Source organism: Pezoporus flaviventris, unplaced genomic scaffold, assembly GCF_033815535.1.
Source record: "Pezoporus flaviventris isolate CSIRO_AGI_PZ_B2104156 unplaced genomic scaffold, CSIRO_AGI_Pfla_v1 ptg000213l, whole genome shotgun sequence".
NCBI classification, from domain to species: domain Eukaryota; kingdom Metazoa; phylum Chordata; class Aves; order Psittaciformes; family Psittacidae; genus Pezoporus; species Pezoporus flaviventris.
The window spans coordinates 1,133,079-1,158,243 of record NW_026892761.1 but is presented as its reverse complement, the minus strand read 5'-3'; the positions used below and the strand labels follow the sequence as shown (position 1 = coordinate 1,158,243).

At 64.8% G+C, this 25,165-nt stretch overlaps 3 protein-coding genes across 4 annotated transcripts; all 3 read left to right on the top strand.

The window, feature by feature from the left end:
- Positions 1–391: 391 nt before the first annotated feature.
- HM13 (histocompatibility minor 13) lies at positions 392–11,746 on the top strand. 2 transcript variants are annotated; one of them, XM_061441355.1, is made up of 13 exons: positions 392–591; positions 1,427–1,525; positions 2,768–2,850; positions 3,646–3,734; positions 4,390–4,475; positions 4,581–4,706; positions 6,428–6,485; positions 6,999–7,082; positions 7,381–7,417; positions 8,338–8,440; positions 8,946–9,031; positions 10,898–11,087; positions 11,573–11,746. In XM_061441355.1, exons 1-12 carry the CDS (start codon positions 430–432, stop codon positions 11,046–11,048), a joined length of 1,164 nt encoding a protein of 387 aa, XP_061297339.1. In that variant the 5' UTR covers positions 392–429; the 3' UTR covers positions 11,049–11,087; positions 11,573–11,746. The 2 variants fall into 2 exon arrangements, with proteins under 2 accessions (XP_061297339.1, XP_061297340.1); XM_061441356.1 differs by lacking the exon at positions 10,898–11,087.
- A 4,921-nt stretch (positions 11,747–16,667) lies between these two features.
- Positions 16,668–17,588, top strand: ID1 (inhibitor of DNA binding 1). Its single transcript, XM_061441363.1, has 2 exons — positions 16,668–17,180; positions 17,327–17,588. The coding sequence occupies exons 1-2, from the start codon at positions 16,857–16,859 to the stop codon at positions 17,366–17,368; spliced, it is 366 nt and encodes a 121-aa protein (XP_061297347.1). The 5' UTR covers positions 16,668–16,856; the 3' UTR covers positions 17,369–17,588.
- Positions 17,589–20,444: 2,856 nt separating this feature from the next.
- LOC133262465 (bactericidal permeability-increasing protein-like) lies at positions 20,445–24,889 on the top strand. Its single transcript, XM_061441661.1, has 16 exons — positions 20,445–20,779; positions 20,852–20,883; positions 21,026–21,140; positions 21,225–21,353; positions 21,434–21,589; positions 21,704–21,767; positions 21,890–21,950; positions 22,067–22,158; positions 22,344–22,556; positions 22,642–22,701; positions 23,271–23,438; positions 24,025–24,092; positions 24,310–24,352; positions 24,483–24,546; positions 24,628–24,704; positions 24,786–24,889. Exons 1-16 carry the CDS (start codon positions 20,637–20,639, stop codon positions 24,825–24,827), a joined length of 1,527 nt encoding a protein of 508 aa, XP_061297645.1. The 5' UTR covers positions 20,445–20,636; the 3' UTR covers positions 24,828–24,889.
- The last annotated feature ends 276 nt before the right edge of the window (positions 24,890–25,165 follow it).

Genomic DNA, 25,165 nt, shown 5'->3' with positions numbered 1-25,165 from the left:
GGGGATCCCTGCTGCTTGGGAAGCATCCTTATGGAGGGGCTCTTGACGGAGGGAGGCCATGGGGATGCTGGTGGTGCCCGCAGGACACAAGGCAGAAGCTCTTCCCTGTGAGGGTGCTGAGGCGCTGGCACAGGGTGCCCAGAGAAGCTGTGGCTGCCCCATCCCTGGCAGTGCCCAAGGCCAGGTTGGACACAGGGGCTTGGAGCAAGCTGCTCCAGTGGGAGGTGTCCCTGGATGGGACTGGATGCGCTTTAAGCTCCCTTCATCCCAAACCGCACCGGGATGCTGCGATCCGTGGGTGGTACCCGGGGTACCCCCGGGGCCGGGGCGGTCTCCTAGCAACGCGGAGCGGGTTGCTGGGGGCGTGGTCTCGGCGGTGACGCAAGTTCCGGCCGCTGAGAGGACGTGTCCCTCCGGAAGCGCGGCGCCATGGAGGAGGCCGCGGCGCACAACGGCAGCGCCGGGCCCGGGCCCGCCCGCCCGCCCGCCACCCCCGAGGGCATGGCGCTGGCCTACGGCAGCCTGGTGCTCATGGCGCTGCTGCCCATCTTCTTCGGGGCGCTGCGCTCCGTCAGCTGCGCCAAGAGCAAGGTACCGCGGGGCCGCCCCGCCACCCCCCCGGACACCCTCCGCTGCCCGTAGGCCTCGTCCCGCCGCCGCTCCCGGTCCCCGTCTTTCCCCCCCCCCCCCCCCCCACAACCGGCAAAGACCCGCGCCCCGCTGGGTTTCTTGTGGAGGGGGGGGGGTGCCCCGGGGCTTCTCCAGCCCCGTCCTCGCTGCCCCGGTGAATCCAAGCGCTGCCAAGCTCCCAACCTGCCCCTGGAGATGCTGCGGTGGGGATTGGGTTGGGGGGGGCGCTGTGGGTCTGCTCCCCCGCCCCGCAGCACCGGGGCTGCTCCCGGCGGTGCTGCCGCCGCTCCTGCCCGCAGCCTCCGTCCCTGCCTCCCGCTGCGCTGCTCTCGCCTGGCTCCCGTAGCAGCTGGGACCTGAAGTGCACCGGAGATGCTCAGGAGAGGGGCTGCTTTGCCCGGTCTGGTTTAGTGCTGGTCCTTAAAGGCTCCTGGGCACAGGGAGCATCCCTGGAGCGAGGTGAGGGGTAAGAGGGTGGCTGGAGAGGAGCATTGCTCAGAGGTGATGGGTAGGTGGGAGCCCAGCAGCCCTCTGGGCAGGGGGAAGGAGCGACACCAGCACAGGGGTTGTATTTTCCCTTCTCCAAGAGGACGTAAGCAGTAAATGGTGGCAGCCCCTGGAAGGCTGCGGGTGGGCTTTGCTTTTCCACCTCAGGCTCTGCCTGTGTCACAGCCCCACCTCTGAGAGGGATCCCAAAGCCACCCCAGTCCCCGCTCATTGCGTGCATTCATCTCCTGCTTGGGTATGAAGGCAGAGCAGGGGCTGAGCCTCTCCTGTCCTCCCCTTCCCTCCCCAGAACTCCTCGGAGATGCCAGAGACCATTACCAGCCGTGATGCTGCTCGCTTCCCCATCGTTGCCAGTTGCACCCTTCTGGGGCTCTACCTCTTCTTTAAAGTAAGTGAGAACATCAGCAGTGCCTGGCATGTCCCAGGGCTGGGGCAGGAGCGCCCGGAGTGGGGCTGACTCCAGTTTTGGCCCTCAGTGTTGGGACAGAGAACATGTGAGGCTGCCCAGCTTGAGCTGCTCAGGGTCCCCGTGCGGGAGGCCATCGGGTCTCACCCGAATCATCCCAGCTCGGGGGAGCTGGAGCCTGCTTGTGCACACATTGGCTCTGGAGAGCAGCCGAGGGGTGAGGGCACCCCTGAGCTCCGCCTGTCCCTGGGGCCTGACTGAAACTGGAGGGTGCTGGCGACCACCGAGTGTCAAACTGAGGGTGCTGAGGCGCTGGCACAGGGTGCCCAGAGAAGCTGTGGCTGCCCCATCCCTGGCAGTGTTCAAGGCCAGGTTGGACACAGGGGCTTGGAGCAAGCTGCTCCAGTGGAAGGGGTCTCTGCCCGTGGCAGGGGTTGGAGCTGGAGGAGCTTTAAGGTCCCTTCAACCCAACCCATTCCATGGCTCTATGAAATGCTTTTTCCATGTTATGCTTCCTGTTGGCGCTCCAGCTTCCAGCCCTGCTGTCCTGGGCTGCCTGCGGGGTGCTGGGATGCTCCTGCCTGGCCATTAGGAGAGGTTTAGGGTGCAAGGTTGGGAATGCTGCAGTTACCACACAGCAGCCGACTGCTGCTTGCTCCTGGATGGGATGAAACAGCAGGAAGAGGAGTGCTGGATGTGCAGCAGGGCCCTGCTGAATGATGAGCAGCTCTGCCCTTTTAATTCCTGCAGCCATGAGCCCCCCTGTTCCACCCCCTCTGCCAGGAGAGCAGGGAGGAGCTGGGGTCCCCTGTGCTGGGCTGTCGGGGTGGGATTCAGTGTGCGTTGGGGGCAGGACTTCTGTTGACCCCGGGGGTACTGCTGCTCCCCTCTGCTGGGGCAGCCCCCCAGGAGCAGTGCTGTGCCTCGCTCCCTGCCCCAGCTCTGCAGGGGACACATGCAGGAAGGCTCTGTCCTCCTTTCTGCCACACAGGAGTTATTTTTTGACCCAAGCAGCACGCCAGCTCGCAGGCCCAGTGCTTGTTCTGTGAGCACACAGCTATTTCCAACTCATCTCCCATCAGCGGTGCAGGAATTTGGGTTATTCCAGCTATTCTTCTCCTCTCCCTGGAGCACTGGCACAGCAGCTGCCGGTAGGAAACAGTGCAGTGCTATAGGTGGGGAGGACACTGCGGTTATGACCCCCTCTCTGGATTTGCCTTGCAGATATTCTCTCAAGAGTACATCAACCTTCTGCTTTCCATGTATTTCTTCGTGCTGGGGATCCTCGCCCTGTCCCACACCATCAGGTACAGCAGAGGGGAGGCTGTGAATGAGATGGGTGTTTGAGGCCGCCCCATTGCCCTGCAGCTCTTGGGGTGTTGTCCCTTGGTGGTGTGACCCCTTCCTCGTGGGGGAACCAAAGTCTCAGGGGTCCCAGTAACCCAGTACCCTGCACAGCATCACCTGGGGAGCTGCTGGAGGTGTAGGTGGCCACATCATGGGGCAAGGCCAGCTCATCCTGAGTTGCTGCTGTGGCTTGGCACAGTCCTCGCTGCCCTGTGCAGGGTGAGCTCCCTGGTACCAGTGCTACTGGGATGGCTGAAGCAGCAGCTGGAGGTCGCAGTGACATCCCCTGCCTCTAACCCTGATGCTTGGCAGGAGGTGTTGAAAGCTCCAGCTGTAACAGTAACTGAAACAGTCAAACTGGCTTCCTGTTTCCTGAGCTCTAGGGTGTTGGGGACCCACTGCTTTCCCTTGGCTGGTGCTGGGCAATGGCTTTACCCCTGCTCCTGGTTCCACACAAGAGCCATGTGGTGGTGGCCCAGCCAGTTCTGAGTGTCCGGGGGTCCTTGTGGTGGGTCTTCCCTTCTGTATCTCTTACCCTTTTGAGGGACTGTCGCATAAGGACAGATCAGACCTCTGGGGAGGTCAAGGTCCCATGTTTGCAGCTTGATGCCTGAAGCTGGGGCTGCTGCTGGTCCCTGACGTGGCAAATCCCAGCGTTCCCTGTCTTGGGAAGGGTGTGGGCTGACATCTGTGCTGGGCAGCACCTCCTGCAGGGTGTCCTGTCCAACTGCCCTTCTCTACCCCTCTCATTTCAGCCCCATGATGAACAGATTCTTCCCTGCAAATTTCCCCAACAAACAGTACCAGCTCCTCTTCACCGAGGGCTCCGGGGAGAGCAAGGAGGGTACGTTGGCTCGCCGGCCTCGCTGTGGGCCTGCATGTTTTCTGCCTTTACTCTTATGGTGTTTTGACCTCCAGCCCCTTCAGACAACCTTCTTAAAGGCTTCCCTCTTGCTCCCCACTGTGCTTCTGTAGCCAGAGTGAGCTTGTGTGCCCCTGCAGAGATGGGGATGCCCTGTGCGTCTCCTTGCACCGGTGCTCTCCCTCTGTGCTGCCTCTCGCTGGCAGCAGGACCCCATAAGCAGATCCCAGAGCACTGCAGGGATGGAGCTATGGCTGCTGTAAACGCACTGCCTTTATTTAAGCTCCTTAGCACAATTGTGACTGCCTTACCTGAGGATCAGATCTGATCTGATGATTCAGATCTTTGCACTTTGAAAAGCATCCTACCCAGTAGCTCTACTGGCAAGGGAACTCTTCTAGTGCTGCCACCAGGAGTTAACTGGTGCAGGAGGATGGAGATTTGCCTCTCCCTGCCTCAGGCAGTGCCTGAGTCCAATTTCCCTGTTGACAGAAGGGTCACAGATGCTGTCCATGTGGCAGAGTCTGCCTGAAGGAGAAGGTCTGGGCTTGCTCGTGGGCACAGCCGTGGCCATGGTTTGTGTCAGTGCAGCTCTGAGGGGAGCTGCCCAACATCCACCTTCTCTGTTCTGTTGCAGAAATAGTGAATTACGAGTTTGACACCAAGGATCTGGTGTGCTTGGCCCTGAGCAGTGTTGTGGGGGTCTGGTACCTGCTGAGAAAGGTAAGTGAGCTGCAGGCAGGGACCAGGCTGGATCAGACCCGGGCCCTTTCCATGCAAGTCAGCACGTGCAGCGGGACCCAAGTCTCCTTTTCCTGTCGTTCCCAGCACTGGATTGCCAACAACCTCTTTGGGCTGGCCTTCTCCCTCAACGGGGTGGAGCTGCTGCACTTGAACAACGTCAGCACAGGCTGCATCTTGCTCGGGGGCCTCTTCATCTACGACGTCTTCTGGGTAAACAGGAGCAGTCCCTGGGGTGGGCGCTGGTGCAGCCGGTGGGGGGGGGCATGTGCCCGGTGTTGTGCCCCTCTGGAGGCTGCACACTGCCTGGCCACACGTTTGTAGTCAGGATTTCCACTTTCTGAGCCCAGAGAGGTGTGATGATGGAGTCAAACAGGGGTGGAATGTGGCTCGGTGAATGCATTTCCTTTTCATCTCTGCCTTAAAGAGCGCAGGGCTGGCAGGGATCCTCCCAGGGCTGCTGTGGAGTACCTGGCTGTGTGGCATACCCAGTTCTGGTGACCTGTGTTTTCCCCACTGAGGTCTTCCCAATGCCTGACAGAGCTGTGGGGTGGGCTGGAGGACAAGGCTGCTCTGGGGTTCACTGATCCTGCTTGTATGGCTGTGCGCTGTCACCTGCCAGCTTCATCAGCATCCCTCTGCTCTCATGCACAGAGGATCAGACACTGGAATGTCTCCAGTCTGTTCCCCTCAGCCAGTGCCCTGCCCTGACAGCTTCATTTGGGGGATTTCCTTCTCTCTCTGCAATGGACCTGAGTGCACATTGCTCCTTGTAATGTCCGTATTCCCCAGTCTTTCCTGCTGCCTCCATCTCCTGAATTACTGCATTTCCAAATGTATACCTTGAGGTCCGTCCAGCAGCCCTGCAGCTGCCTGCATAATGCTTCCCTATTTGAGCCTGGCTGCTGCGTGTTGCTGTGTACTTGGCTGGAGCTGCCCCTGTGTCACAGGCTCCTTAACAGAGCGAGCTCTGTGGTTCGTTGGCCTCTGCCACTTCCTGCGCTGCTCTCAGCTGGGGAGGGTTCAGCTCTTCTGTCTCAGTGCACCCGGTGCCTCGTGCCCTGCTCGGGGTGCCAGAGTCTTCCTGGTGCTTCAGAGACAGCCACACTGTGCCCCTCACTGCTCACTGTTGCCAGAGCCTCACAGAAGAGGCTGGCCTGAGGTGGAGCCCCTCTTATTGTGCCCCTGTGCAGGGACTGGTTGCTTGGTCTAAGCACGGGTGTAATCACAGTGAGATCCAAGGGGGGTTTCAGGGAGGAAGGAAAACTCCTCAGTGCATCGAGGATGTTGCTGCTCCCTTCATAGTCTTGGGGTGGATTCACATGTGATGATTTTCCCTGGTCCCAGAGTGCAGTCCTGTCACCTCTTGGCAATGCCCAGAGCTTGCGGCATTAATCTGGGGTCCAATACTTGGCTTTAAGGTTTCTGTTCAATCACTGTCTCTAGGATCTTGCTCACCCAGTGCTCACCAGCACCTGGTTTGTGCCCTGCTTTTGGTATGGCCGAGCCTGGAGGCTTGGGGATGAAAAGGAACAGGAATAAGGGTGGTTGACCTGGGTGCTGGCATCCACCCCCAAACGATGCCAGTGTTTAAAGCTGATAGTGCAGAGCAAATAAATGACCTCAGAGAAAATGCAGCTGAGCTGGCAACTGCTCTGCTCCCTGATGGGGCTCACGGGCAGCCGCCTGCTGCTGGCTGGGATCTGCAGGGAGCTCCTCGCCCATGCTCACCTCCGCAAGCACAGTCCTGAGCCCTCTGCCCCGGGCTGCGGGCTCACTTCAGGGCTCCCCTGCCTGCACTTTGCTTGGGTTTGCCCCTCTTTGGCTATTCTCTGCCACTGAGGCTGCTCCAGGCCCTGGGGTGAGGCTGTAGCTGAGCATGTGCCTGTTCCTGTGCCACTGCGGTCACCGCGGCCTCCTCTGCTTGTCCCTAGGTCTTTGGTACCAACGTGATGGTGACGGTTGCCAAATCATTCGAGGCCCCGATAAAACGTGAGTAGATGCTCCCTATGTGCTGGAGAGCGGGGGGGATGTGCTCCTGGAGGAGGCTCAGAGGTGGGATGTGTTCGGAAGGTTTCCTGCTTGTGTTCCCCTTAGGCTGCTGTGTGGTGCCAGGGTCTCTGGAGAGGGCTGGTTCCGTTGCCCTGGGCTGGGTGCATTGGGTGCATCCCCAGTTTTAGCAGCTTATAGAAAAAATGATGCAAAAAGCCCTACAGACCCCTCTGATCCAGCAGGAGGGTGAATTTGTGCTCTTGTGGAGCAGTAGTTTGGGTCCTTGGAGCTGGGGTTGGAGCCTGCTCCCGGGCTGGCTGAAACCCCCTTGGGTTTTCATCCTGGTGCCTGGAGTTGTCCCAGGAAAGGGGACCAAGGGGAGCTGCAGGTGAGGAGGGGGCTGAGGGCAGGGGCAGGGCCCTGCTCTGCTCCCTTTGTGCCAGGTTCAGCAGTGCTGGGGTCAGCTCAGCACAGACGCTCCCCCCTCACTGTGCCTCTCTCTGCTTCCCGCAGTGGTTTTCCCTCAGGACCTGCTGGAGAAGGGGCTGGAAGCCGACAACTTTGCCATGCTGGGCCTGGGGGACATTGTCATTCCAGGTGAGGACAGGAGAGGGGGAGCAGGACCGGGATCCCCGCTCTGAACGGGCTGCGTGGGTGCCTCGCTTTGCCTTTGGCCATGCAGAGCCCTGCGGATCCCCTGCGGGGTTTGGGGGCTCTGTGGGCGGTTTGGGGGCTCCGTGGGCTGGGGGCTCCGTGGAATGAGGGGGTGTCCCCCCCCGCCCCGGTCCCGGGGCTGTGCTGCTGCCTTGTGCCGCCAGAGGGCACTGTGAGGCCGGGCACAGCGCCGCAGGCTGCCCTCCGCCCGCAGCCCCTCACCGCCGCCTTCTCCCCGCAGGGATCTTCATCGCCCTGCTGCTGCGCTTTGACATCAGGTGAGCGGCTGGCGGGGAAGGCTCTGGGCAGGGGCGGGTTTGCTGCGTATTTGAGCTGCTTGCGGAGAGCAAAAGGGGAAGGGGAAGGCGGGAGCAGGGTTGTGTGCTCCCCTCCGGCGCTTGGTGATGGCAGCGTGGCCGTTATGGTGCAGAAGGGTGCGAGGGAAGCTCTTGGAGGAGTAGATAGGAGCTGTGGGGGTGATTGAGTTCCCAGACGGTGCTGTGGGCAGTGCAGCCCCCCCAGAGCCTCACCAGCTCCCTGGCACCGAGGACGGGGCAGCGCTGCGGTGCTGCGGCAGTGATGGCGTGGGACAGCGCTGGGGGTGCTGGCACCCGGGAGGTGCTCGTGGATGCAGATGGGTGCCTAGCAGTGCAGGCTGCCGTTGGAGGAGGCAGCTCTTCCCTGCACGGGGAAGCTGCCCCCACAGCGGGACACAGCTCTTGGCTGTTGCCCCACACCGAAAGTCTCCGTCTCGGTGCCACCGTGGTGCTGCGGCCCCACTGCTGTGGCACAGCCCCTCTGCTCTGTGCCAGCTTTCCCAGGTGCTTCCACCCACATCCTGCCTGCACCTGCTGGGAATCCCAGTTCCCATGGCCTGCCCTGCAGTGAACCAGCACGAGCTGAGAGCGGGGTGCCAGGGACAGGCCACACATCCCCCAGCAAGCTGGGCCCCTCTCCCTGGGTCCCAGCACTGATTCCTCCCATAGCAGCCATTCAGCAGCAGGATTTCGTGCCTCCTTCCCTTCCCCAGCCCCTCAACTGGGTGTCACCTCATCGATGCCCGTGGGACTGGGCGCATGAGCAGAGCACAGCTCCCATACCCCAGCACAGTGGGAGATGCTCGGAAGCACTGGGCCAGCTCCGTTTTGCCTGCTGGCATCCCAGACCCAGCCTCACTGAGCTCTGCTCTCTCCTGCAGCTTGAAGAAGAACACACACACGTATTTCTACACCAGCTTTGTGGCCTACATCTTCGGGCTGGGCCTGACCATATTCATCATGCACATCTTCAAGCACGCCCAGGTGAGCTCTGCCGTGAGATGCACGTCCCACGTGGGACACTCCATGAGGTTCCTGCATCATGCCAGGGAAAAGCCGCTGCATTCCTTCTCCCACTTTGCTTTTCCAGTGTCTGCCTGTACCTTCCCTGCCCAAAGCTTGTGTGTCTGACTGGAGCAGAGCCCTCTTAGGACAAGGACTTTGGCTGGGCTGCCCTGTGGTTTAGTGGCTCTGTGGAACCAAGCTGCCCATGAAGTCCCATCCTCTGCCCTTCAGAGGGGCCCTGGGAGCCCATACTTTATGGGTGCTCTCTCTGGTCTCTGCAGGTGTCCTCAGTGTGTTCAGAGGACCTCCTGGTGAGGATTTTGTGCTGCTGCAGCGGTGGCTTGGCTCTGGAAGCCGCTTCCTGGGGCATTAACCCTCTGGGCAGTGCTGTGCCAGACACCATGAGTGCAGAGGGGCTGGGGCCAGCTCGCTTTAAAGCCCTCCCAAGGTGGTTTGGTTTAACAGATGCTTTCCTTCCCAACAGCCCGCTCTGCTCTACCTGGTCCCCGCCTGCATCGGGTTCCCGCTGCTTGTGGCTTTGGCAAAGGGAGAAGTAACCGAACTGTTCAGGTGAGCGGGGCGTGCAGATGTGCCCGGGCACAGCTGGAGGGACGGGTTCCTCCGGGCACGCTCTGGGTGGAGGCAGCGGGTCCATGCTTGTACCGGGGCGGTACCGGCAGGCAGGCAGCATCTGCTGGTGCTTTCCGCCCCGGTGACAAAGCCTTCCCATGTGCCGGCAGGCAGGGGAGGGTGGGACACGCACCTGGAGCTCGGAGACTTGGTCATTGTGTCCCAGGGCCTCTGGGTGGGGAGAACGGAGCCGGAGCTGCTGCAAGAGCAGCCAGGGCTGGTTCGAGCACATCCCAGGCTCCCTCCTGGGGTTGGAGCATCCGGGGTTGCAGCAGTCTCCCTGCCCCGGGCTGCAGGGAAGGGGACCTGGCTGTGCCGTTGTGCTTCTCGCAGCCTGCCATGCCCCAGCCTCGCTGTCTGCTGTCTCCTGCCTGCACTGTCCCCTCTGAGCTGCACGGTGTGGCCTGGCCTGCCCGGGAGCTGTTTCTCTGCTCTGAGCTGCTTGTGCTCAAGCTGTGCAGTTTGAGGGTATCCGAAGCAGAGGAGGGAAGGGAGCATCTGTCCCCAGGCAGGGCCGTGCACCCTCCAGCCTCCCCGCTCCGCAGTGCCCCTGCTCAGAGGGGAAGCAGGAGCCGAGTGGGGCGCAGCAGGAGCTGCCTGTCCTCCCCTGCTCCTTCCCCTCCCCTGGGAGACGCAGAGGAGCGTGTTCCCAGCGCTGTCAGCGGGCTCCCAGCCCTGCCGCACCTGCCTGCCCTTTGATGTTGGCTTCTGAGATCGCTGCTGCAGGCGCTGAGTGTCCTGGGATCGTCCTTCCTGTGCACCTGGGATCCTGCTGCTGCTCTCCCGGGGCCGTGACTCAGAGCTGACAGCAGCAGCAGCGCCTCCCGTGCCAGGAAATGGGAGGGATGAGCTGCGAGCCCGGCCTGGCACCGGGGAGCCCGGACACCCAGCACCGGGGCTCAGGGCCCCATCAAGCACTGGCACCAAGCACTGGCTGTTTGCTGAGTGCTGTCAGGGCAGGAGGCTGGGGGGCTGCAGTCCTGATGGGCCTGGCTCCAGCTCCCCTTGGAGTCCTTCCAGTGGCCTGCAGAGGAAGTGGGAAGGGATAGGTCTCTGCCTGGAGGGCTCCCACTGCAGGAATCCCACCAGGTGGATCTCCCCTGCGTGGCTCTGGTGTGCTCTGATCCCTCCCGTGCTGATGCCAGCATGGAGCTGGCAGTTCCTTGTGTCCCCAGCACCCAGCGAGCTGCCTGCATGTGGTGTCTTGCAGCAGCCATCAGCTGCTCTGGGAGAGGGCAGTGAGAGTCTGATGTGGGAGCAAATACAGGCAGCGCTGCGGGCAGGATCTGTGCTGCAGGGTGCTGATGGAGCAGAGGTGGGTGACGTTGGGATCAGTGCTGTGGCTCCCAGCCTCGCTGAGCCTCCCTAGGCAGGCAGTAACCTTCACTCTGCCCCCATCAGCTGTCAGCAGTGAGGAATCTGTCCTTGAGCAGGCTCTGCTGCATCGCTCTGCTGCCTGTGCGGCCCCTGGGCTGTTCTGCTGCTGCCTTTCCCATGCCCAGGCTTGCTCTCCTATGGGCTCTGGCTGCCTGGCTCTGTCTGTGCCAGCAGGAGCTGCCTTCTCCTGGGTCTCAGCCCCTGCTGTGCCTTACCCTGGGCTCTGCAGGCAAGGGCAGCGCAGGCAGGAGCCCCCCTCAGCCTGCACTCACTGGTGCTGGTGGCTGGCGGGGCCCTGGGCTGCCCGCACAGGGTGCTGGGTTTGCAGCGGTCTCACTCCAAAACTCTTCTGCTTGTTCTCTCTCTCCCCTCCCTCCTTTCTGTCCTCGTCTTCTCCCTTTGCCCTCCTGCTTCCTCTCTCTCCCGCAGCTATGAATCCTCTGCTGAAATCTTGCCGCACACACCACGACTTACCCACTTCCCCACCGTGTCTGGCTCGCCGGCCAGCCTTGCTGATTCCATGCAGCAGAAACTGTCCTGTCCCCGCCGACGCCGGCAGCAAAGCCCCAGTGCCATGTAGCCCTGGCAGGCGGTGCCCTTTGTCTGTCGCTCTGGCCAGGTAGGGGCTGGTTCCTGCAGTGAAAGGGGGAGATTTGACATCTCTGCCCCTGTTGTGCTTCCTGCTGGCAGGCAGCGCTCCCGGGTTTCCTTTGCCAAGGCCCCGGGGGAAGGGGGGGTGTGGGGTGTGTGTGCTGCAGCCAGAGGAGTGAGACTGGTGGGGTGTCAGCACTGTTGGTCTTGCTGTGGCTTCCCCCCGTTAACCAGCCCCTCTGGCACCGGCGTGGAGGGATGTGTGATGCTATCCAGGTTATCTAACGGTGTACTCTGTGGTGGGCACAGAGCTGGCTCGGCTTGGGGATGTCCTCCCCATCCCTGGAGGTGTCTGTGGGGACCATGCTGGGGCTCTGTCCCGTCAGGCTTCCTGCACTGGGGGGCAATGGCTGGAGCCTGGCACGGCCCAGCCCCTGCATCAGGGCAGAGATCTCTGTCCCCAGGGCAGGTCCAGCCCCGCTCACTGCTCCCTCTTGTCCCTCTCGCCCCCAGCTACGAGGAGAGCTCGACCCCTACGGAGGGGCCGGGGGCCAGTAAGGACGAGATGACAGCAGCCTCCAAGAAGGAGCATTGATGCTGCCCAGGGGCCGTGCCCCCCCCCCCCGCTGGGCCGGGGCCCCCCCAGCCCCTCCACCAGTGACAGACGACGAAACAATTGTGCAAAGAAGCCTCGTGTTGTGTGTGTGGGAGCAGCCGCTGGGGGGGGATCGATGTACGCTGCCAACCCCCCCCCCCAGGGCCGCCCCTGCCCCCGATCCCCCCCCCCCCTCCCCAAACGCAAAGGGGGTGCGGGGGGGGGGGGGGGCACAAACCACAGCCTGGTTTTTAAATTTTGTATTGTGCGTTTGCTTTCTCTCCTATTAAACCGTGTCCAAGGAAGGACGGAGGCACCGGCGCCGCGGCTCGCGCAGGATGCTCCAGCCTGCACCGTGGCCAGCACCGGGATGCGCGGCCCGGCTCACCCGCAGCCTTGTTCTCTCCGTGGGGCCCGTGGCTGTTCTCTGCTTGTTTCCAAGTGCCCGTCCCCTTCCTGCTCCTCCAGTGCTTGGACTTGCCCCAGCCTGGTTTCCCCCTGTGCAATACCCGCATTTAGGGCTGCAGATGCTGAGGTGGGGACAGTGCAGGCGGTGGCAGCTCCAACAACCGCTTCAGCTCCCACCGTGGCTGGTTGCCCGTGTCCTCCATCCCTGGGGTCTCTTCCCTGCTCGCCCTCGGGGCTGGCACACGGAGGGGAGCATCCCGCATCCCTCCGGCCATGCCCACTGCCAGAACAAACAGGCAGCGTTTGCTGCCTTGGCAGCCCCTCCACAAAAGCCGTATTGAACCATTCTTGCCCGCGTCGGCTGCGAGCACTAAAAGTGGCGCCTCACGTTCTGCCATCTAATGACCCTTTGCCGGCTGCTGCAGATGTTTTCTATGACTTACAGCTCCTTTTCCAGCAGCCCCGGCCGCAAAAAACAAGAGGGGCCACTTTAATTCCAATTAAATACCTCCAGCTAAGCAAACAGAGTGCAGCGGGGCCTGGGCACGGCGCAGCAGCCAGGCCCGGCCCACGGAGTCACTGAGTCTAGACTCCAGATGTGGTTCCACCGGCCTCCAGTGCTCCGTGGATACTGGGGCCCTGCTCAGTGCCACGGTGTGCGAGCCCCGGTGTGGGTCTGGAACTGGGTCCTGCCCAGCACTGGGTACCGGCTGTCACTGTGGCCTCAAATCCGTCCCCATGTAGCCACCAGAGTCCCCTGTGTGGGCAGGAGCAGGCTGAGGGTTGCCTATGGAATCATGGATGGTTTGTGGTGGAAGGGAGCTTAAAGCTCCTCCAGCTTCAACCCCTGCCACAGGCAGGGACCCCTTCCACTGGAGCAGCTTGCTCCAAGCCCCTGTGTCCAACCTGGCCTTGAACACTGCCAGGGATGGGGCAGCCACAGCTTCTCTGGGCACCCTGTGCCAGCGCCTCAGCACCCTCACGGGGAAGAGCTTCTGCCTTAGATCTAACCTGAACTTCCCCTGTTTTGGTTTAAACCCATCACCCCTTGTCCTGTTGCTACAGTCCCTAATGAAGAGTCCCTCCCCAGCATCCTTGCAGCCCCCTTCAGGCACTGGAAGCTGCTCTGAGGTCTCCACGCAGCTTCTCTTCTCCAGGCTCAACAGCCCCTGTGTTCACAGCCTGTCTCCAGCCCCTCATCATCCTCATGGCCTCCAACAGCTCCATGTCCTTCCATTAGGACACGGTACCCGCAGCACCAGCACCGCGCTCCCTGCTCCGCTGCCGGCGCGGCAGAGAGCCAGGAGCGTTCCCGGGGCTACCGGGAGGGGAGCGCGGGGTCACCCTCATCCTGCCCGGCCCCAGAGCCGGGAACGGCAGAGAGGAAGGAAGCGCCCTGGGCCCTGCGAGGAGCCGCTGGCGTCGGCCCGGCCCCGGCTCCGCTTGCCCGCTGCACCTGGGCTCGTGGCACCGCCGCAGCATCCCAGCGGCTCCACTGTGTCTGGGATGCTGCTGGGCCGCCTTCCTCTCGCCATGGGGTCCCTCCGGTGCGGGAGGGCTGCGGAAGCACGAAGGTGCCGGCTCCGGTGGGAAATCTCCATCGGGGGAGTGGAGCCAGCGCGTCCTGCTGCCGGCAGCGTGGAGTTTGGGCTGATCCCACCATGGCCCCTGGGGCAGGGATGCAGGGCAGCCCCTGGGCATCCTGCTCACATGCCAAGCTCCTGCCAGCGATTGCATTGGGGTGGGATAGGGTTGCCTCTGGGCATCCTTCTCTCATGGCCAGTTCCTGCATTGGGATCATGAGATGGGATGAGCGTACCGGGAGCACCCTGGGTGCAAATGCCCGGGAGTGGGATGGCAGTTTCATAGCTGGGAATGCTGGCGCCTGGGGCAGGGGAGGACATGGGGGATGCTTGTCCCCAGAGCCCGGTAGAACCCCCCCATGCTACAGCTGGAGTGCATGTGGGGTGGGAGCGGGTGCTGCAGGCCCCTGTGTCTCCCCGCGCAGGGCTGGGGATGCCCGGCCGGGGTGGGGGTCCCGGCTGAAAGCCGGGGTCCTGCCCGTGGCGCCCGGCCGGCGGCTGCGAGCGGGGAGAGGAAACAGCCGGGAGCAGGCGCAGGCTCGGCCGGCCGGCGAGGAGGGGCAGGAAGCTGGAATAAATCCCAGGAAGGGCCGCCTGGCTCCAGCTGGTCTGGGCTGCAGCGGATGGAGCTGGGAACGGGAAGGGAGAAGGCGGGAGGGGAACGCTCAGGGGCTTTCTCAGGCCTCAGCCCTGCTCCAGCTGTGCCGGCGGCCCCGGCTCACATCTGCCGCCCTGCTCAGCACCATCCTGCGGGATCGGGGGGCTGGAGGCTCCGCAGAGCCCCAGGGCAGGGGGTGTGTGTATCTCCAGTGGGAGGAGAGGACCTGGATGGAGCCAGCACAGGAGCAGCCCCACTTTGGGGGTCCCATCCACTGGGGATGCCCCATCCTTAACCATGGCGTCCCCGTGTGCCGGGGCGCGGTGCTGCCGCCTGTCCCCTGTCCCCATCACCACCGCGGCACAGGCATCCCCGGCGGCCCCTCGGCGGCCTGGCGTGGCCGTGCCCTGTGTGGTCCCTGCGGGGTGGGGGGCAGCCGGGGGGCTTTGATGTGCTCCTGCTGCCGGGCAACCCCAGCTCTGCGCGAAGCAGCCGCTCCCCCCCCGCCCCGGCTGCACAGAGCTCAGCCAGCACCATATGGCCGGGGCCGCTGTTACCGCGCAGCCAGCCCCGTTCCCAGAATTGACATGGAAATGAAGCGATCCGTCCTGCTGGACACCGCCGGCTGCGCTGGCCGGGCCCCGCCGCCAGATGTGGCCAGGGCAGCATCCTGTGGGCACAGCAGCACCCCCGAGCCCGGCATGCCATCCCCAGCACCGCCTCATGCAGAGGGATGGAGTGAGGGTGTCCCACAGCGGGTACCCCGGGGGGGTCTCCCGTGTGCCGCGGCAGCGGGGCCGGGCCCGGTGCGCTGGCCGCCGGGGTGGCCGGGGCTGGGGCCGCATTGTTGGCGGTGCGGCTCTGAAAGGCATTCCTGTGCACAATGTCCTCGGCCTCCCCGCTGCCAGATGGGGGCTAATTAGCAGCTTTGAGAGCCGCGGTGGGAACCGGGCAGCACCAGCCCCTCCGCCGAGCCCTCAATGGAGGGGGTGACCCCGGCGCCGTGCCCACCCTGGGAACCAGCAGCGCTGCGGGAGGAGGGACAGCGGCACCGAGGGGCGCAGCACCCCGAGGGTTGCAGCCCACCGTGCTCCCCACGCCAGAGGAGGAAGAGGAGGGGAGGCCTTCGGCTCCCTGCAGCCGCTCTGAGCATGGCCAGCACGGGAGGGTGGCCCCCAGCCCACACCCCAAAGGGTAGGGTGCCGGGTCCCCTTGCACCCACACTGGGGTTGGTCTGCGTGATGCATTCTCCAGACAAGAAGGGCACAAGGTGCCCGTGGCCATGCCACTACGAAGGTGCCATCACCTCCGTGCCGCTGCGGTGGTGCAGCCCACCCCGACAGCCCTGTCCAGCCACAGGGTCAGGGTACATTGGAGCTGCATTGTTGGGTGCCCTGGCCCTGCAGCAGCTTTGCTCATGGCAGAGCCCAACAATGCAGCAGTGCAGTCTTGGGGGTACGCATGGGGCGGTGGGTGCTGCTTCAGCACCCACATGGTGCATGTGAGCTACATGAGAGTGCATAGGTGAACATACATGGTTGTAGCTGTGTATCTGAGTGCGTGCACGTGTGTGTGCCTGCATCCGTGTGTGCGCGTGTACTTAGGGACGTGTTTGTGCACGTGTGTGAGCGTGCCCGTACCTCGGGGGGTGTGTGAAGGTGTGATGGACGTGAATCCATGTGTGCACACGTGTGTCCCTGTGCACACCCGCACACCCCCCCCCCGTGGCTCCAGAGGCCGCAGCTCTGTCTGCTCCTCCTGCCCTGGTTTGCCCTGTTCAGGGGGTACCGGGGTCCCTCTCAGGGTCCCCCCCGGAGCTCTCGATGCCGGTGGATGCTGCAGGTGGGCGATAACGAGCAATTCCCACCGGGATCGGAAGCCCTTGAGGGCAGGGACCGGCTTCGAACGGTCCCAGCGGAACCCCCTCCCGGGAGCCCCCCCTTCGGCTCCCACGGCCCCGGTACTCCCCCCGCCGACCTGCACCCCGCACCCCCCCCCCCATTCCCGGTGCTATCGGGGCACCCCTGTGGGACCGAACGGGGGCCCGGGGGTCTCGGGGCTGCCCGGTGCCCCCGCGGGGGTCCCGCTGTGCCCCCCCTCGCCCGTCCCGCCCCCGTCGCCATGGGCACCGCCCGCGAGGCGCCGCGCTGACAGCGCGCGGGGTTTTATGAATGGGTGACGTCACGGCCCTGGCGTCTAACGGTCTGGGCCGGCGGGGGGGCGGGGGGGGCCGGGAATTCGGTGGGGGGAGAGGGCAAGGGGGGAGCGGGGCTGTGGGAGCCGGACCCGGGGTCCCGAGGGGCGATTGCCCACGGCGATGGCGGGGGAGCTGCGGAACGGGCGGCACCCACCGGAGCCCCGCACCCCGGTACCCCCCCAGCACCCCCGTGTGCCCCCGCCGCCGCTGCCCCTTTAAGGCGCTGCCCTTCGGGACAGCATGAATGGGATGGGCGGGGCGGTCCCTTCCCAAGCGGCGCTGCCATTGGCTCCGCCGCTCCCCCGTGGCCCCGCCCCTCCATCAGCCGCGCGCTATAATTGGCGCTGCGGGGCGCGGGCTCCGCTGTCCGCCCGCAGGGTCCCGCCGCCGCCGGTCCGTCCCCGCCGCCCCACGCTATGAAGGTCGCTGCCGTTGTCCCGTCGCCGCTGCCCGCGGGCGCCGGTGGCGCGCTGAAGGCGGTGCGGCCCGGGGAGGCCGCCCGCTGCGGGCCGGGGCCGGGGGCGTCCCCGGGGGCGGCGGAGCAGGCGGCCGCCGCGCTGCTCTACGACATGAAGGGCTGCTACTCGCGGCTGCGGGCGCTCGTCCCGACCCTGCCGCGGCACCGGCGGGTCTCCAAGGTGGAGCTGCTGCAGCACGTTATCGACTACATCTGGGACCTGCAGCTGGCGCTGCAGCGAGGGCCCCCCCGCCCCGCCGCCGCCGCCGGGGACCCCCCCGAGGTGAGTGCGGACCCCCCGGTACCGGCCCCGCTCTCCCGCCCTGCCGGTTCCCCGGACCCCTTGCGCTTCATCAGCGCCGGGGGTGCCCCTTCCATCCCCGGGACGTCCCGGACCGGCTCTGACCGCTTCGCCCTCCTCTCCCGCAGGCTCCGTGCGTGCCCGCTGCCGACCGGATCCTCTGCCGCTGAGACCGTTCCGGACCCGCCGCGGACATCCCGGGACCGTGGCCGCCTGCATCCCGGGTCCCCCCGGGGGGGGGATCCCCCCCGCAGCCCGGGCCGGGGGTGCTGCCCGATGTATCCTTCTCAGATTGCTGAGAGCATTCCCCGTATTGTATATTACAATGATGCTGGAGAATATTGTTCTACAATAGCTGGAGTTTTGTTATTAAACAAGCCCTGATGACCAGGCACGTCTCTGCTTCCTCCCCCTCAAGCCCCGGGCTTTGGGGACAGCCCCCCCCGGGAGTCTGAACCTGGGGCATCCTATCGGGACCAGTGTGGGCTGGGTGGGTGCTGGAGTCCCCCATGGGCTGGTCCCAGTCGCCCCAGTGCTGCTGTTATGGGACCTGCCTCAGCACTGTACCCCCCTGCGTGCTCTGTGTCCTGCTTCCCCCTCGCTCCCAGGCTCAGACATGGGGTGCTGGGGCTGGTGTACCCCGGATTCTGCAGTAGGAAGCTGCAGCAGCACTGGGATGTGTTTCTCCTGTGTGGGCACCTTGATGGGACGATGCCACTGAAGGGATGGTGCTGGGAGCTGGGTGAAGGGCTCTGTGCCCACTTGGAGACTGTGGGTGGCGGTGTCTCTGCATGGGGGTGAGTGTGCAGCACAGGTCTGTCAATGCACCGAGTTCCAGCTGGGACCCTGCAGTGTTCCTGGAGCTGTGCTGGGGTGCAAGGCTGTGGGCGCTGCTCCCATTGCACTGCCCCAAGGGAAAGTGGGTGCAGGCCCCAGGGTGCTGTCCCTGCGGCTCCGGTTTGGTGCTGGACAAGCTCTCTGGGACAAGGAAGTTGCATCAGGGGTTGCACAACCCCGCGGGCTGGGGGTGCCCCGGGCAGCAGCGCTGCCCTGAGCTCCCCTGTGACTCACAACCACCTCGGGGCCGAGCTGCCTCCTGCCGCAGCTGGGAACGGACCTTCCTGAGGGGCTGGCGGAGCAAACCGGGCTGCATGGGGGGGTCCTGCTGCCTTAGTGGGACCCTTTCTGCCCCCCAACAGGTCCTGCAGCCGGGGCTCAGGGTTTGCACCCCTCTGCTGCAGGGGTGTGTGTGCTTCTGCGTGATCACCTGTGTGTGTTTGCATGTCCATGGCGTGCTCACAGCCCCGTGTGTGTGTGTGCGTGTGTGTGTGTGTGTGTGTGCGCCTGCCCTCTCGTGTTCCCCAGCCCAGCAGGTACCTGGCAGGGGGTGAGCAGGGGGAGGTGATTTGGGCAACTGGGGCACTGCTTGTCCTGGCTGTGACACAGCGGTTGGGGGACATGGAGTGCCGTGGGTCCGGGTCGCTGTGGGTGATGTCCCTTCCACCAATACCCCCTGTGACACCGCCATCACTTCCCTCCGTCACCCCCAGTTCCCCTCTATCACCCCACCGCTGCCCCTCCATCACCCCCCAGTTCCCCTCTATCACCTCACCACTGTCCCCTCCATCACCCCCAGTTCCCCTCTATCACCCCACCGGTGTCCCCTCCATCACCCCCAGTTCCCCTCTATCACCTCACCACTGTCCCCTCCATCACCCCCAGTTCCCCTCTATCACCCCACCGCTGTCCCCTCCATCACCCCCCAGTTCCCCTCTATCACCCCACCGGTGTCCCCTCCATCACCCCCAGTTCCCCTCTACCATCCCACTGCTGTCCCTTCGCTCCCCAGGTCCCCTCCATCACCGCGGCTCCAGGCCAGTCCCGGTGCGCGGGGCTCTTTGGGTCCCTCTCCCGGTGCCCGCCCGCACTGCACAGCCCGGCCGGGACCGCCCTCCCGAAGGGTCCCGGTGAGGGGAGACCCGGACCCGGGGGCTCTTCCCTCCCCCGGAGCCGTCCTTGCCCCGTTCATTGCCCGTAGATGTGGAAGCTCCGGCTGCAGCCGTGGGGAGTTGGGCTCTTGGACCCCACATCCAGCCCCTGACCCCCTGCCCAAGCCCCGTGTGCCCCACGGCCGAACCCCGGCCATGCAGCCCCGGCCACCACCGGCTCAGGGCAGGGGCTCAGGATGCGGCGTTGCCAAAGGGCTGGCACCGCCGGGACAGGCTCGGAGCGGGGCTGAGCTGCTGCCACGTGCCGGGATCCCGGATTTGGCAGCGCCAGGATGCCCCGGAGGGCCCAGCCCCGCGGCCACCGGCGCCCCAACCGCTCCCCGGTTGTTTTCATGGGACCTGATTCATCCCGGAAGGGATTAGGGACCGGGGAGCTGGTGACGCGCTGGTCCAACCAGCCCGGCCACCCCGGGATGGACACGGGTGTCAGAGCTGGTCACTGCCACGTACGGCCCCGGGGACATGGCAGAGCTGGGACCAACGGTGGGACCTGTGGCTCCCATGGAATGGGCACTGTGGCCACCGGCCGTGGTGAGTCTTGGGGCATGGTGGGGGTATTTGGGGATGGAGGGGCTGTGGCGGGCACGGGGCTGGTGGCCTTTGGGATGCTGCTGGTGGCCGTGGTTGGTGGTACTGGGGGTCCCAGGCGAGCGGGAGCTGCTCTTGAGGGGTCCATAAAGGAGCAGTGCCCTGCTGAGGTTGGCCACGGGCCCTGTGTCCCCTCATGGTGCTGGGGTGGAGCCCTGGACCCCTGGAGGGACCTCTGGATGCCCCGGTAGCCGCAGCCCATAGCCTGGGGCTGCCCCCCGGGGACGGTCCCACCACCAGCAGCAGCACAAGCAGCTCCCCTCCTGCGGCCGGGGCTTTTGGAGGGGATTGCACAGTTCTGCTCTCCCTCTGCCTGCCCCGATGTTCCCAGCGCCCCGCAGCCGCCCTGACCCCACAGACGATCGGGTGCCCCAGTGCAGGGGCCCCAGAGCCATTCCCAAAGTGGGAGCAGCCACTGCTCCCCAGTGCAGATGGGTCGAGCCCTGCCCCAGCAGTGCAGCTCCCTCTGTCCTGGGACCAGCTCTCTCCATCCCCCTGCTCCTCCATCACCTCCAGTCCCGGCATAGCCAAAGCCCCTCAGGACCGTGACCCAGCCACGTCTCTGTGCCCCCATGGAGCTGTGGGTCCCTATGGGGAGCCCTGGCTGGTGGCACGGGGCCGGCAGCAGCGCAGCCGTGGGACCCTGCCTGCCCCTTGCTCCCACGAGTGGGAAACAACGGGGAAGCGGCTTCCCCTTTGAGTCACGCGTTGGGCAAGGCCGGGCTTTCGGTGCCGGAGCGCTGCGGTGGCCCCGCGTGTGCGCAGGAGCTGATGTAACCCTGTCCCCATATAAGCCCTGGCCGGTGCCCGGGGATGGGGTCTCTGCACAGCTGTGTGTCCCATGGCCGCGTCCTCTGCTCCAGCTCCCAGCTCCCAGCACCGTTCCCGAGGCTCTTTGGGACCAGTGTGCCTCTGCCTCCTGCTCCTGCTGAGCGCCTGCGTGCCCATCACTGGCACCAGCCCCGGCACCAACCCTGGCACCAACCCTGGCACCAACCCTGGCACCAACCCGGGCACCAGCCCTGGCACCAACCTCGGCATCAACCCCGGCATCACAGCCCGGCTGACCCGGAGGGCGTTGGAATTTGGTAGGTATCTGCCCCTTGGTCTGTGGGTAGAGCCCCTCCAACACCATCCTTGGGGTTGCTGTCCTGGCCCTGCTTGTCCCCTCCCCAGCATCTTGGGTGCCCCAAACCCCTTCCTGGGTGTCACATCCCTGCTCTGCCCCAGGCCGGCGCTTTGGGGTGGAGCTGCTCCAGTCACTGCTGCAGAAGGAGCATGAGCTGGACCTGGAGGGCTCCTACCACATCCCGCTCCTGGGGACGCTGACCTACACCGTGCCCCGGTAAGAGCTGCGCACGGGGTCCCTGTCCCATCCTTGTCCCCGTCCCGGATGCAGCCACAGGACTGGGCCGTCCGTGTCGTGCAGGATCCACATCCAGGAGCTGCATGTGAACGACTCCAGCTTGGACTTCGCTGAGGACGTGGGGCTGAGGCTGACGGTGCAGGGCGCCCGCATCCGGCTCAGCGCCGAGTGGGGAGCCCGCCTGGGGGCCGTGTGAGTCCTGCATGGGGATGGGGATGGGGATGGGGACCGGGGGGCACCGCTGTGCCCCTGCTCACCCCCTCCATCCCCAGCCAGGACAGCGGCTCCCTGGAGCTCCACGTGCAGGACCTGGCCATGGTGGCGGTGCTGGGGCTGGGGGCGGATGCTGACGGCCGCCCCGCGCTGTGGAGCGCCGGCTGCGACGCCCGCGGTACCCACCTGCGCCTGCAGTTCCACCGGGGGCACAGGTAACGCGGGACCCCGCTCCCCTCCTGTCCCTGGTACACAGGGATCCCCCCCCCCGCTGCCCGCAGTGGGGTGGTGATGAGCTGGGGTAATGAGGACCCTGCTCTGCCCCACAGCTGGCTCTACAACCTCCTGGCACCTCCGCTCCAGGGGACCCTGCAGCAGGAGCTGAACAAGCAGGTGGGTGCTCGGCCCCTGCGCTATGGGGTGTCGGTGTCCAGGAGTCCCCCTTCCATGGCAGGCAGAGGGAGAGGTTTGGGGACCCCATCCATGGCCTCCCTGATGCCCTGCTCTGCTTCCAGCTCTGCATCAAGCTCCGCAAAGGTGTCTTCAAGCTGGAGGATGCCCTGAAGCAAATGCGAGGTGTGTGAAGGACCCTGGGGGCCAGGCAGGGTGGGATGGGGGGGCTGGTGCCCAGCAGGGTCTGCGGGACCCCAGAGTGGGGCTGAATCCCCAAAACCTCCCCTGTGTCCCTGCAGTGTCCACCCAGGTGGACGCCTTCGTCGCCATCGACCATTCCCTGCTGGGGCCACCGGCCATCACGGCAGAGCACGGGGACATCGCCATCAAGGTAACATCATCCCTGGGCTGAGTGCAGGGGAGCAGGGCTGAGCTTCACATCCACCCCTCCATCCACCCTTCATCCATCCATCCATCCACCCCTCCATCCATCCCTTCAACCACCCCTCTATCCACCCCTCCCTCCATCCACCCCTCCATCCACCCCTCCATCCACCCTTCCATCTCTCTTCACAGGGAGAGTTCTTCAGGGTGCACAAGTCCCAGCAGAGGCCCTCTTTGGTGCTGCCGGTGTCGCTGCCGGTGTCGCTGCTGGTGCCGCTGCCGGTGCCGCTGCCGGTGGCACACGAGCCCATGCTGCTGGTGGCTGTCACCGACTCTGTTGCCAACTCGGCCGCCTTCGCCTACTTCACGGCTGGGGCCCTGCGCAGGAACATCTCCAGTGCCATGGTAGGGACGGGTCTGGCAGAGCTGCCCCCTCCGGGGTGTCCCTGCGCCTTCTGTCCCAGCACCCTGACCCTCTGCCGCCTTCCAGCTCCTCCGGCGGTTCCCGGTCCAGCTGAAGACCAAGAGCTTCGGGATCTTCACCCCACAGGTGGCTGCGGGTGGGATGGGACGTGGGGAGAAGGGACAGAGGTGGGATGCAGGCAGGACGAGATGCAGGCAGGATGGGACGCAGGCAGGATGAGATGCAGGCAGGGAGGGACACAGGCAGGACGGGATGGAGGCAGGACGGGATGGAGGCAGGACGGGATGGAGGCAGGACGGGATGGAGGCAGGATGGGATGGAGGCAGGATGGGATGCAGGCAGGACGGGATGGAGGCAGGACGGGATGGAGGCAGGACGGGATGGAGGCAGGATGGGATGGAGGCAGGATGGGATGGAGGCAGGACGGGATGGAGGCAGGACAGGATGGAGGCAGGACGAGATGGAGGCAGGACGAGATGGAGGCAGGACGGGATGGAGGCAGGATGGGATGGAGGCAGGATGGGATGCAGGCAGGGTGGGATGCAGGCAGGGTGGGATGCAGGCAGGATGGGATGCAGGCAGGATGGGGCACAGGCAGGATGGGATGCACAGGGCAGGGGGGTGGTGGGGACCCCCTGGAAGCCCCGATTGGTGCTGGTGGTGCCGGTGCCAGCCCAGCCCTGCTTCCCCCTCAGCTGCAGGAGCGCTTCCCGGACCAGCCCATGGAGCTGCAGGTCTGGGCCCGCCGGCAGCCGCTGTTCTCCTGCCACCCCGATGCCGTGCACGGGGCCCTCTTCGGCTCTGCTGAGGCCTTCGTGCTGCTCCCCAATGGCACCCGTGTCCCTGCTTTCCTGCTGGACATCGTGAGTGCCTGGTGCTGGGTGGCACAGGGAGATGGGGCGATGCTGGGTGATGCTGGATAATGCTGGGGTGATGCTGGATAATGCTGGGTGATGCTGGGTGATGCAGGGTTAAGTTGGGTGATGCTGGATAACGCTGGGGTGATGCTGGTGATGCTGGGTGATGTTGGGGGATGTTGGGTGATGCTGGTGATGCTGGATAATGCTGGGGTGATGCTGGATAATGCTGGGTGATGCTGGGTGATGCAGGGTTAAGTTGGGTGATGCTGGATAACGCTGGGGTGATGCTGGTGATGCTGGGTGATGTTGGGGGATGTTGGGTGATGCTGGTGATGCTGGATAATGCTGGGGTGATGCTGGATAATGCTGGGTGATGCTGGGTGATGCAGGGTTAAGTTGGGTGATGCTGGATAACGCTGGGGTGATGCTGGTGATGCTGGGTGATGTTGGGGGATGTTGGGTGATGCTGGTGATGCTGGATAACGCTGGGGTGATGCTGGATAATGCTGGGGTGATGCTGGTGATGCTGGGTGATGTTGGGTGATGCGGGCTTGCATTGCTCTGATCTTTCCAACACCTCCTGCTGCAGGATGCCAATGTGACGGGGAAGCCCATCATCACCGGGAACAGGCTCGGGGCCACCATGAGCCTCAAGGGGTGAGTGCCCAGTGCTGGGTCCGGCCTCCCCATGGATGTACCCAGGAGCTCCCCCCCATTCCCCACCTGTGGCTGTTTTCCTCCCTGGGTCCTGTACCACCCATGCCTGCTGCCCTGGCACTGGTACCGCCTGGGTCCTCAGCTGGACCCGTCCCTTCCCTGGGAGGGTCCAGTCCCCATCCCTGTCCCTGGCTCTCACCCTGCTCTCATCCTCCAGGCTCAGAGTGACGCAGGTGACATCGCACGTGGGTCCGGTGGAGGTGAGTGGCCATGAGTGGGACAGGGACAGGACAGGGGAGCCTTGTCCTCTGCATGCCCTGGGAGCAGGGTCGGGGGGGTCCTGGGGGTGCTGTGGGCCCTGTGCCAGGCTCAGGGCTGCCTGTCCCGCAGGTGCAGAGGCTGGAGACACTGCTCAGCTTGGGGCTGAGGCTTTTTGGGGTGCCCAGAGCCAACAGTGAGTGATGTCCCTGTGCTGTCCCCTCCTGTCCCCATTGTCCCCCTCCAGCTGCCCCCTCACGCTCTGCTCTCCCCACAGAGTGGCTCCAGGCCCGTGTCCCCCTGCCCACCCCGTACGGCCTCCGCCTGCTCAACCCGCGACTCTCACTGCACGAGGTGGGTGCTGCTCCCGTCCGTCCCCCCCTCCCGGTGCCCCCTAAACCCCCCTTGTCCCCATCTCACCCCCGTTCCCCACAGGGTTTCACGCTCATCACCACGGACCTGCAGCACGAGCCGTGACACCGGATGCCTCGTGGCCCCTTCACCCTCACCATCCCACACCCGCTGCCCCGGTGGCCCCAGCACCGGCCCTGGGACCCCCCCGGGGGGTTCAAGTCCTTCGCCCCCCATCTGCAGCGCTGCGGCTCCGCGGCCGCTTCCCCCCATGACCACGGGGTGGCGCCCGTGTCCCGGCGCTGCCCCGGCGGTACCGGGGGTGCTGGGGTTGGAACCGGGGAATGGTTTGGGATGAAGGGACCTTAAGGCTCCTCCAGCTCCAACCCCTGCCACGGGCAGGGACCCCTCCCACTGGAGCAGCTTGCTCCAAGCCCCTGTGTCCAACCTGGCCTTGAGCACTG

Bases quoted from the DNA above. Each gene is read 5' to 3' on its own strand.
- HM13 (XM_061441355.1), top strand. From the start codon at position 430: ATGGAGGAGGCCGCGGCGCACAACGGCAGCGCCGGGCCCGGGCCCGCC. The intron at 592-1,426 runs GTACCGCGGGGC...TTCCCTCCCCAG, and splicing joins TCAGCTGCGCCAAGAGCAAG to AACTCCTCGGAGATGCCAGA. The intron at 2,851-3,645 runs GTACAGCAGAGG...CTCTCATTTCAG, and splicing joins GCCCTGTCCCACACCATCAG to CCCCATGATGAACAGATTCT.
- ID1 (XM_061441363.1), top strand. From the start codon at position 16,857: ATGAAGGTCGCTGCCGTTGTCCCGTCGCCGCTGCCCGCGGGCGCCGGT. The intron at 17,181-17,326 runs GTGAGTGCGGAC...CCTCTCCCGCAG, and splicing joins CCGCCGGGGACCCCCCCGAG to GCTCCGTGCGTGCCCGCTGC.
- LOC133262465 (XM_061441661.1), top strand. From the start codon at position 20,637: ATGGCCGCGTCCTCTGCTCCAGCTCCCAGCTCCCAGCACCGTTCCCGA. The intron at 20,884-21,025 runs GTAGGTATCTGC...GCTCTGCCCCAG, and splicing joins CCGGAGGGCGTTGGAATTTG to GCCGGCGCTTTGGGGTGGAG. The intron at 24,093-24,309 runs GTGAGTGCCCAG...CTCATCCTCCAG, and splicing joins GCCACCATGAGCCTCAAGGG to GCTCAGAGTGACGCAGGTGA.